Here is a 12,315-nt window from a genome sequence, read left to right as displayed (position 1 = left end):
CAAGGGGATCCCTTGTCTCTGTATCTCTTCTTATTGGTGTCGGAGGGGCTGAATGGTCTAATTCATCATGCTGTGGAGAGAGGGCAGATTGAGGGGTTCGCTCTTTGTCGTTCGGGACCGAAGATTTCACACTCATTCTTTGCGGATGATAGTCTCTTGTTTTGTCGTGCTCGGTTGGGGGATGTGGTAGCCATTCAAGCTCTCTTGGGTCTCTATGAGAAGGCTTCGGGCCAAATGATAAATTCCACAAAGACCACGCTCTTTTTCAGCAAAAATGTCTTGGATGTCACTAAGGAATCCATTAAAAATCTGCTGGGGGTGGCTAAAATCAAAGAATATGAGAAATATCTTGGGTTGCCCGCGGTCGTTGGGAGAAACAAGAAGGCGAGTTTGAACTATATCAAGGATAGGGTATGGGGTAAACTCCAAGGGTGGAAGGAGAAATTACTCTCCCAAGCGGGCAAAGAAGTGTTGTTGAAAGCAGTCGTCCAAGCCATTCCCACCTTTGCCATGGGTTGCTTTCGCCTTCCGGTGGGTCTTTGCTAAGATATTGAGATGCTTATCCGAAAATTCTGGTGGGGTCAAAGGGGTGATCGAAGAAAAATTCATTGGAAGAAATGGGAAGTTTTGTGCAAACCAAAATTAGAGGGGGGTTTGGGCTTTAAGGATCTTTGTAAGTTTAACGAAGCCATGCTAGCGAAACAAATATGGAGACTAACATATGACACAGAGTCTCTCTTCTATAAAGTGTTCAAGGCTAAATATTTTCCTAATGGCAACGTGTTTGAAGCAAGCTCATCCTCGGGGTCTTTTGCATGGAAAAGTATCCTTCGTTCAAAAAATTTAATCGAAAGAAATGCCCGCTGGAGGATAGGGAATGGCAAGAGCATCCGGATCTTTCATGATGCTTGGTTACCAAATTCAAATGGTGGCAGAATCCTTTTTCATAGAGATGTTCTTGCCCCGGATGCCACTATGGATTTGCTCTTTGATCCTCACTCGGGGCAGTGGAATTTAAACTTGATTGACCAATGTTTCTTCCCACCTAATGCTAAGATTATTAAATCCCTACCCCTTTGTTTGGTCCCCCAAAATGATTCCTTGGTTTGGCCGGCTGAAAGGAATGGCAAATTCTCAGTCAAAACGGGTTATAAGTGTCTATGTGATGATTATCATGATGTTGATCCTGAGGCAGCGGAGATGCACAGGGGTTTGTGGAAGGGAGTTTGGAGTTTAAATGTCCCGGGAAAGATAAAACACTTCTTGTGGAAGTGTTGTTCAAATGCACTACCTACAAAGGTGAACCTCTAGAAAAGAACCATTACTGCTGATTGTGTTTGTCATCTCTGTTCTGAGCAAGCGGAGGATGTTTTGCATGCCTTGTGGGGTTGTGTAAAGGTTCGCCAGGTGTGGCTTAGGTCGTTTGGATGGCTGGTTCAAAATTCTTCTGTTATGGTTTCCTTCTCTGGTCTGGTTCGCCTAGTGCAGACAAGACCGAAGTCTCTTCCTCTATTTGCTGTAACGGCTTGGGCTGTGTGGCATCACCGAAACAAGTCTCGGCTTCAAGCAGTTGCCGTTCCTCTAAACCAGACAGCTGCATTTGCAGAATCTTATCTCCAGAATTATGCAGCTGCCCATGGTGTGCGAAGACCTCCTGTTCGTAGCATTGTGGGTGTTGTTAAATGGAAACCTCCGTGTGGGCTTGCTGTGAAGGTTAACTTTGATGGTGCTCTGTTTGGTGAGTCTGACTGTGCGGGGCTTGGTGTAGTGATCCGTAATTCAGAGGGTGCGGTGTTGGCTGCCCTTTCTGAAAAAATTATGAAGCCTCAGTCTGTAGAGCTGGTGGAGATTTTGGCTGCTCGGCGTGCGGTGCTGTTTTCCTCTGAGTTGGGCTTCCATAACTTGATCATTGAAGGTGATTCTTCTTCGGTCATCAAGCTTCTTCAGGATAGGTGCTCGTCCCATTTCCAGGGTGGTCATATTTTAAAAGACATTATGTCTCATTTAAACTCTTTTGTGAGTTGTTCTTTCTCTCATGTTGGTAGGCTAGGTAATGCGGTGGCGCATGCCTTAGCCCAGAGAGCTAGATTATATTTTCCATCTGCGGCTTGGACGGAGTATGTTCCTCCAGCCATTTCTTCTTTTGTTCTTTCTGACCTTAGGGTCTAATTTATTGATGATTTACTCCTCAAAAAAAAAAAAAATAGTTAGTTGGGCTGAACAAAAAAAGAAAATCTTCATGAATTGGGCTATTATTTTGTTGGGCTCAAACCTTAACCCACTACCCCTGTGCATAATTCAACTATCCCTTCCCTTATGTTTGTCCTACCATTCAATCACTTTTTTCTTTAATGATTTTTCCATTTTTCCATTCCTTTTTCTCATTTCTTTTTTTAATCAACTTGCATGCTATATTATTATCTTCGGTGGGGTCCGTGGTTAGTCGGTAACCTCTTATTTATAATCTCTTATTTATGTGAGGCTAAACCATACTTTTACTCCTTGAAAAATCTACAAAGTTTAAATTCGGTTTCTGAAAAAATTTTCATGTCAACTTGGTTCGTATTTCACTCAAAATGTGTCAATGACTTAATGTATATATTCCATTATAACACTACGACCTTTTTGGAGCATCACCGGCAATATATGCTGAGGTGATCTAATAATTAAAATAAATAAATAAATAACTATTTATAAATGATAATGTTTGAGGACACAATTTTTGTATCACAACTATTGTTACAATCCTAAACACGTAGGGTTATGAGTGGTGCAAAAAGAAATGTTAGATACATGAGAAAGTGATAGTTCACCAATCATAATCACACATATTATCAAGTTTTAGTAGATAGTATGCTCCTGAAAAAACTGATAATGATCATTCTTAGAGTCAGCACTACAAAAACAACCCAAACAAATCCTAGATCTTCTTAACTTCCCATTTATTCGATCAATTGTTATTTAATTTATAAAACTCATGCTTTTAATAAAATCATTATTAAAAAATTTGCATACATGCAAATAATTAATTACAGGCTCAATATAAATTGCCATAACTTGTCCAGTTTGACTAACAATGAAACTAGAACACAAGAAAAGCTGAAACCAGATAGTTGGAGACTTTTATTTGTAAAGTTCCATAACTCCCATGACAGTAAAGGCTCGACAGATAACTTGAAACCCTGAAAATCCAGCAGCCTTGCTCATGGCCTCAAACTCTTTCTCAGTTCTTTCCTTCCCTCCAGGTTGAATAAACATAGCATTGTCAAGCATAGAGACATACTTAGAAGCATTACTTGCCTCAGGTTCCTCTGGCAATATAAAGTCCATGATAATCACCTTTCCATCTTTTGGCACTGCTTTGTTGCAGTTCTTCAAAAGTTTTATGCATTGTTCATCATTCCAATTATGACATGTACCCTGCAATATTATACATGAAAATTTTCAAAAAGCAAATGGTGGTTTTTAATTTTTAATTTTTGACAATTCCATAATTACAAAAATTAATGGGATGGAAGAATTGAACCCTTATATACCATTGAACTAGCTTAAATTGTAAAGCTCTTGACAAGCCGATCTAATATAATCATCAAATAATTAAGTAGTTAATTAACTAACTGACCTTTATCATAATGACGTCACCTTTTGGAACACTTATATACATATCCCCTCCAACATGCTCAATACCTGCACAGATTTTCACCTTGCTTTTAACAGAAATAAATTCAAGATAAAGAAAAAAATCCGTTTTAATAAGAAAATGAAAAGGACTGTTTTAGAGCTAGATATATCAAGGGCTGTAAAAAAATATTGTATATTTATATTGACTCGATTTTGAAAATGTTTATCTCTCAGATACAATCAAATTCGATCTAATACATCTTTTCTGCCACTCCAATTTATAGTCTAAATCTTTCGAGTTGTGTACTGACAACTAGTGAAAATTTAGAAAGTGTAGCATTATATAATTAATGGTAGAATCAGAAATTTCTCTTTGAGTTCCGAATAAAAAATATGATCATTAAGTATTTTTTTTTTCTTTATATATATATATATATATATATATCTTCTGTATATATTAAAAGGATTCAGAAAGTTAATTATTGCTTTTTTTCCTGTCAAAAATATCCCTAAATTAATTAACCAATAATTTAAAAATGGGGTTAAAATAGTAAATTAAAAAAAGAAAGTTAGTTATTGCTTTTTTTACTGTCAAAAATACCCCTATCTAAAATTTAAAAATGGGGTTAAAATAGTAAATTGACAAAAATAATAAATTCCTACTTCTACATTGAAATGTCTTCCTACTTCTAATAAACTCCTACTTTTACGTTGATTTAAATTCCTACTTCTACTCACTAACTCCCTACAAAATAGGATTACTCTTTTATTAGTTTTAAAACTCTTCTAATCTACAAAACTCACCTCCCTACGTATTATTATTATTTTTTTACTTCATCACGATGTATTTGTTTCTTTGACCTCCTTTTTTTTCAATTTTTTTTTTTTAAATTTCATTACACCCTTAGTTTTTTTTTATTTGTGATTGGAAAAAGTAGAAATCCCAAATTATAATAGATACAAATTATTAATTTTTACTCAAAAAATCACGCGCGTGCTCAAAGGCTAGTATATATTATATTCTTATTAATTATTATCCATTATAGTTTAAAATAGTACTATACAATTATTTTAAATGTAAATTAAGTTGTAGGTACTTTACTATCCAATATGTGTATTATAAAAGTTGTCAAAATTAAATTTGACAAATTGTTCCAATATTGATATAGATTTGAAAATTTTTATAAACCCATCTTTAATCAACAATAGAGCAAAATGCGTAGCATCTTTATTTAAATTAGGACCACGAGTCCGTGATTCACTAGTAACTGGTGTTAGCAATGTCCCACGTTTGGGAATTATGAAAAAGGATTGACACCGAAATGGATTCTACATATCAAATTTTATTGTCTAGTAGTCAAAGGTAAGGCCGAAAAAGAAGATATTCAAAGATCTATCGTCCAGGCCTGCTATTCTTTTATCGAAGCAAGTGATCAAGTCTATGCTGTTGCTGCTTAGACTTTCTATTCTTTTGCTTTTGTCTTCGTTTTATTATTTATTTTTTCTCTTTTGGTGCTGCTGTCTATCTCCTAACCCCATTTTCAATTGGTGCTACTCTCTTTTGGTGCTGCTCTCTACTCTTAGTTTAGACTAGACCAAAATTTCTATCTTGTAAAAAAAAAAAAAAAATCCATTTTCAATTCCTACCCCAACTAACTCTTGATGTCATTAGCATTTTGAGTAGTACAATAATTCTAAAGTCAGAAATTTTTTTACAAAATATTCCACAAAGAACGTGTTAATGTTAGACTATAGGATGATATTAGTGATGAGTTCAAATGAAAATCAATAAAAATCTGTCAATTTAATTTCTGTAAACAAAATTGTATTTATAACATTACTCTTTTATGAATAGACACTAATTAGAGTTAGAATTATAATTAAATGATTAAATTCTCATGTACCCAGATCATGAGTTTCATCATGTCTAGATCTCCACTCTACCTCATATTTAAAATGTTAAAAATTTCATGTGTTAGACTCTACTAATTATACTAGTCGCTCACTCGTACTATATATGGGAATCTACCTATTTGTGAGGTAGACTAAAATATAAAAATTTTAAGAAACTATATCATTGCATGATTTGCTCTTGTATGACTTCAACTTGTGTTACAATTTGATGAAGAAGTCATTACTTGAACGTGCAATGGCTTACAAAAAATTTGTTAGACAGATTCAGATATTGCAAAAATAGACTCAAAATTTTAGAAATTAAACTTCTGAAAGACAAAAAAACATTAAAGAGTTAGATGATTCACTGCTTAGAAATGATTGAAACAAAACAAAATATATATGACTAAATAATAGAGAAATATAAGAGAAAAATGGGTTACATTCAAAAGAATAATTTCAATTAATGCAAGTTTTTTTATCTTATAAAAAATGGCTAAAGAGAGTTTGGTAGTTCATGTAGGAAAATTAATTTTTAAAAAATACATGAAAAACCATTTTTTTTTTTTTTTTAACAAAGTAGAGGAGAAGAAAATAATATAAAAAGAGTTCATACCTTTACTCGGTTTAAAAAAATATATTGGGGTTTGCTTTGCTTTTATAGTGTTCATAATTAACCTCGCAAATTTGGAGATAAATTATCAATGTTTGAGTTTAAGTTGGACTTGTTAGAAAGAAAGAGTTTCACTTCTTGTTAAATTTGAATAAAACAAAGATAATTTTTTTTTTTAAATGATAATGATGAGTTTGAGTTTAAGTTGAACTTGTTAGAGAGATAAAGTTTCATTCCTTCTTAAGTTTGGACTAAACAAAAATAATTTTATTTAAATATTATGCTGACGTGGAAAATTGTGGAAGTTTTAGATGTTTCAGTTTTATATATATATATATATATATATATATATATATATTTATATATATATATATTTCAAGTCATAAAATGTATGGACTAAAATCCTTATTTTTTTTTTTCTCATTATTGCTTTAGATAATTGGTAGATAACTAAATATTGTTCATTATAATTTTTTGAATATCTAATTAATTTAAGTATGTACCTTAAAAAAATAATTATAATTGTAGATAGGTATAAATTTTGATTAGCATTAATTTCGACTCTGAAGGATGATCAGTCAATGCTTTGGAATGTGATCGGCGATATTCAACACTTGCTTAGAAATTTACAATGGGTAAGGATTGATTGTATTAAGAGAGGGGGGAATCGGGTAGCTCATGTATTAGCTCAATTTACTAGGAATATTATTGAGGATATGTATTGGATGGAGGATGTTCCTCCAATAACTAGGGAAGCTCTGTACCAAGATGCTAATTTTTTTGATTAATTGAATGACATGGTTCTATTTCAATAATAAAAAAAGTTTTTTTTTTAAAGAATTTAATACATATATGCTTAATAATTTTTAATTTTTTTAAAATTATACATACTTAAGTTTTATTTGTTAATTTCCACATATTAAAAAAGATAGGATTTGGGGGGTCATGGTTCTGCCACTTATTGTACTACAAGGGCACTATATATATATATATATATATATATCTTTTTTTTCTTATTACCGTCATTTGTGATAATTTATATATATAAATATATATTTTAAACATATCATAAATGGTGGGAGGGGGATTCAAACTTACACATGTAAGTTGGGAACACTATAAAGTGTCAATTGATTTAAAGGTCTAAGACAAACCAACCGTTTAAGAATAGACATGCATATCAATTATTAAGATATTATGGTGCCTGTTGAATCACTTAAGGCAAATCAATGTTAGTGCCTTTAATGGAATGGTACTTTTATATATATATATATATATATATATATATATATATGTTAAACGTCATAAGTTGTGGGAGGGGGATTCAAACTTACACGTGTAAGTTGGGAGCACTATAAAGTGTCAATTGATTTAAAGGTCAAGGACAAACCTACCATTTAAGATTAGACATACATATCAATTATTAAGATATTTTAGTACCTGGATAAGACGGTGCATGTTGAATCACTTGAGGCAAATCAAAGTTAATGCCTTTAATGGAAGGGTACTTGGAAATGACCATGTTGAGGCTTGCTCCAGTGCCACCCGCAACATCAACCAACAATGATACACCCTCAAATCCTTCATATTTCTCAAGAATTTTTTTCATGTGTATTCCGGAGAGATCAGCCATTGCCTTGTTAAAAAGGTTGTTCAATGATGCATCAGCTTTCATGTATTGGAAGATGGATTTCCCATGGACTTTTTCAAATAGATTACCTCCTTCAAGAATGGCAGTCTTAAAATTTAGCCTATACCACAATGAATGCCAAAAGAGTCAAGTACCTATTGGTTGGAAAAAGAAGAGTGATATGCAAATGATGTAAGATTAATATGCTTACTTCCTTTATTACTTACTAATTTGAGTTCCAACTATCGCACTACTACTATTTGGAAGACACAATTTTACCTATTTGCCATCTTATCACTAGTAAGATATCATGACTAAAGAGGCACTACAGTCGCAGCATTATGATGTATTCTTGAGCTAATACACGTGGTATATACATAGAGATGGAGCCAAGACTTAGAGTTAGGGAACAGCTCTATTGATGGTTATGTGTAATAGCTCTAGTCTCTGGCTTTGCTACTGCTTAATCAATAGATTTTTTTGTTTTTTGGTATGTGTGTCTTTGATGTGTACGTCTGCTGTTGGATAATGACAAATTGGTTTATTGTGTTTAATTTGAGTAAAATTAGTTGATTGAGCTTAATTTGTTTTTTAGCTTTACTATTGCTAATTTTTGTTACTTGGCTAATTTTTTTGGCTTGTATACTTTGTTTTTTATTTTAGATCTATAGATGTTTTTATGGTCTTTAAAAAGAGAAAAATGCTAGATCTATAAACTTTTTTTATAAATTGCTAATGTGGTGACTAATCATTAGTAAGTAAAAAATTGGTATAAGTGATGGGTCCAAAAACAAACCAATAAGAATACCAAAATATATAATAGTAGCAATTTTTTTATTTTTTATTTTTTTGATAAAAATAAGTTTCAAAATCTAAAATAAATCAACTAACAAATCTAAAATGCATATATTTTTTTAAAACTATTAATGCAGTGGGTTTGGCTGGGTTACATGGGTTGAATATTTGGCCAACTTGAACCCTCACTCAAATATTCAACCCATGACAAACCAACTTGAGGAATCGATCAGATTGGTTTGGATCTCAGAGAATAATTAGTAGGAGGTGAAAAAATCTAAAATGCCAATTAAACCTAGACACCTAAAATACATAGGTTATAAACATTTTGGACGGCTTATGTTTATTGGGTTTTCCAGTACCAAAGTTCTAATAGTCAAAACAAAAATAAAACAAAAATAATTCAAAGATGTTCGTATTTTTCAAGTAATTTTGGGTTAGATTTCAACTTAGAGAACAAAAATTCAATGGAGGGTCGTCAATGGGCAAGCCCGGCCCATTTTTACTTGGCCCAAGGACACAATGAACTGGGCATAATGGGCTATTAATTAGTTAACAAGCCGGGTTGGGTTAGGCCGAAAGAGAAAACCCCAGCCCATAACCCTGCCCATGGGCAATGCCCATTTTGTCTAAAACGAGCTAGGCTACTAGGTTGGGCCTAATGGGCTACCAATGAGATTGTGTTAGCATATTATTTTATTATTTTTATAAAAAAAAAAAAAGAATTATTTTTTATAAGGGAATAATCAATCTATTTTTTTTAAAGGAAAGAATCAAAGAATTTAATACTTAATTACAAATTTTTTTTTTTTTAACAATCAAATCAATTTAATTTTTTGTTTTGTTGATGGAAACTTATTTAATTTTTTTTTAATTAAGGCTTCAAATAGTTTTTTATTTTTATCTTTAATAAAATAAATATCAAATGGTTAATTTAAATTTTCTAGACTACTAGAAAAATATATATTTAATAAACTAAGTTTAGCACAATTACTTTAAGTATTTTAGTGGTTGAGAGAGTTCTCTTAAGAAATTCTTCCACAATATCTCAAGATCAATCCTTCATACGCCTCTTATATATTTTTGTTATAAATTCTAAGTTATTGGACTATGCAACAAGTTGGGCCAACGGGCTGGGCTACTGGGCTAGCCCACCAGGTGCCCATGGGCATAGAAACTAGCCCACGGCCTAACCCACTAGGGTAGTGGGCTACCCATGGGCCTCAATAACAACAGGCCGGGCCGCTCATTAGCCCGATGGACTGCCGAATTTCTAGATCAGACCGTGGGCCATGGGCTATTTGATGACCATTTCAACCTAAACATATGAATTTTAGAATTTCCAAGAATAGTCACCACTAAAGCTTAGATTTGACGTCAAAGTCAATCTAAATACGAGCTAGTACCAGATATATCACTAAATAAGATAATGTAACTTTTTTACGTAACTTAATATAGAAATATTTCATTTTAACGTTTATCATCAAATCACTAAATAAGAGACTATTTATGTGCATAAGTTGGTAATTAGCATTCTTATTATACTTAATTATTTATTCACGTTTCAACATGCATTCAAGACTCTATGGATTAAGTGGGAATATACGTACAAAACCTCTACCGTGGCCCGGTGTAAAGCAAAAGCTGAGATTGAATCCACAGATCCTCCATCTTCATTCTGAACATAGAATTTGCCAGCCGGTGAGACTCCATAGAGTCTCTCAACCCTTCCATCTTCGCAGGTGCGCATAGAGCAAGTAAGAAGTGAGTAGCTAGCAAGTAAACGCAGCATGCGATCGAGCATATATGGTGCATCAGGGTTTTGTGTGGGAAGTTTAGAAGCAATCTCGGAGGGTGACAAGAAAGCATCTGGGCTTGCCTTAGCAATGATCTCGAACAGGTTGAGCTCAATGGCGGCGTTTAGTACCATGGGAAATACGTGGGAGCTAGACTGTAGCAAGGCATAGAGACATGGATCATCATCTTCTTTACTAATGGGGGGTTTACCACACTGGTTTTGTGTGGAACTCATTTTTGCTGTTTCGATTTTTATTGGCCTAGGGCTGTGGCCTTGTGATTCTATGTCGTATGTATTATATAGGATCAACTGGTACTACTAAGTACTGACAAGAGTAGGTATTTAACTGTAGAACTTTAATGGTAAATTTATTGTAGTCAACAGTTTTAATTGAAAATAGTTTGTGTTTAGAGAGAGAGAGAGCTTGACAGATTACAATATTGATAAGTATTTTGAAGGTAGTACTCGTGCTTCATATTGAAATTGATAGAGTGCTTTGAGACGAGGGAAATGACAAAAAAACACATAATGGGTCCGATTAAATTGAACTTATTGTCATTGAAATTAAAAATTGAAAACTGAAAATACTGTCGTAAAATAATTTTTAAATATGTAAATAGTACCTGAAATCTATTTTTAATATTTTTAAATATGTAAACAGTACATACACAATACATAAACAATGCATGCACTGTTTATAAACAGTAAATTTTGTCAAAGTCAATAAGTACAGCTAAAAAAAAAAAAAAGAGAAAATGCGCATTTATAAACACAGATGCCCAATCCAAACCCCACCAATAAAGAACTGAGTGGATCGGAGTACTAATGTGACTTTCTATTCATATTTAGACCACTTAATAATTTAAAATTTCCAAGTTGATGATAACATGTGTAGGAATATTTGGTTCTTCCGTCCAAATCAAGTGCGCCTCCAATATTGACAACCTACCTTGACTTTGAAGTGTTTGAGGGTTAAGGGCGCTGTGGTAAACGCAATCACAGACGCCATACAAAACAAGTCTATAACAGTGTCAGACGTTGTATCTCCATCAATGTAATTTTTAGCTGAGCGCCTAAATGTGAAATAGATTCTAGTTAGTCTAATTAGTAAAATGTTGAATGGTTCCTAAAAAAAAAAAAAAAAAATTAGGGTATTGAAAGGATTCACTTTTTTTATTTTATCCTTTTTGGTCTCAATTCCTTTTCTGAAGACAAGTAAGTGTACTTGTGTATCTTTAAGAAATCTGCACGCGTAAAATAGTAATGTTTGGACAACAACTTTGCCACAATTATGTAATAAATTGTGAGTGGTGTAAATGTGGACCTATCACTTTTTCTCTACCACTCACAACTCGTCAAGTAAATTATTTGTGATAGAAGTTGTAACTTTAGTTGTGATATTCCTAACATTTTTGTGTGTAAAATCAAGAAATTTGTGCATGAAAAAGTCTATGATCACCATTTGAGAAAAGTCTTTCGTCTTTTAGTGCGTGTTTGGATTCACGTTTCAAATTTCAGTGTTGTCCTTTTTCTTTTTCTTTTTTTCTTTTCACGCATTTCAGGGAGACAATTATCACTATAGCAACAATGTTCACACACTGTAGCAGCATTTTTCACTAATGTTCATGGGACCCACAGCCACTTTATTCAGAAAAAAAAATATTAAAAATGGGTCTTATAGCACTATTCACATATTTAAAAATTATTTTGCTACAGTGTTTTCAGTTTTCAGTTTCAACAAAAATAAATTGTATCTAAATGGACCCTTAATGGACTACAAAAAAGTCTTTTGTCTTCCAATGGACTCCACTACAATTACATGCTTGGCTATCAAGATATTTATGGCACCCAAAACTTTTTTATATATATATATATATATATATATATATATACATGGATTCCAGTTAATCTAATTAGTAAAGTGTTGAATGGTTCCTCAAAAAAAAGAAAAAATAATGAGGCTAC

General features: G+C 32.9%; 1 protein-coding gene across 1 annotated transcript; it reads right to left on the bottom strand.

Annotated features, from left to right (window-relative positions):
* Positions 1 to 2,976: 2,976 nt before the first annotated feature.
* Positions 2,977 to 10,639, bottom strand: LOC115965339 (isoliquiritigenin 2'-O-methyltransferase-like). Its single transcript, XM_031084534.1, has 4 exons — positions 10,163 to 10,639; positions 7,568 to 7,878; positions 3,623 to 3,687; positions 2,977 to 3,420 (listed from the first exon to the last, which is right to left on the bottom strand). The coding sequence occupies exons 1-4, from the start codon at positions 10,582 to 10,584 to the stop codon at positions 3,124 to 3,126; spliced, it is 1,095 nt and encodes a 364-aa protein (XP_030940394.1). The 5' UTR covers positions 10,585 to 10,639; the 3' UTR covers positions 2,977 to 3,123.
* Between the last annotated feature and the right edge of the window lie 1,676 nt (positions 10,640 to 12,315).

Source organism: Quercus lobata, chromosome 10 (genome assembly GCF_001633185.2).
Source record: "Quercus lobata isolate SW786 chromosome 10, ValleyOak3.0 Primary Assembly, whole genome shotgun sequence".
NCBI classification, from domain to species: domain Eukaryota; kingdom Viridiplantae; phylum Streptophyta; class Magnoliopsida; order Fagales; family Fagaceae; genus Quercus; species Quercus lobata.
Note: the sequence above shows the minus strand (reverse complement) of the source record. Positions and strands in the feature narration are given on the sequence as shown.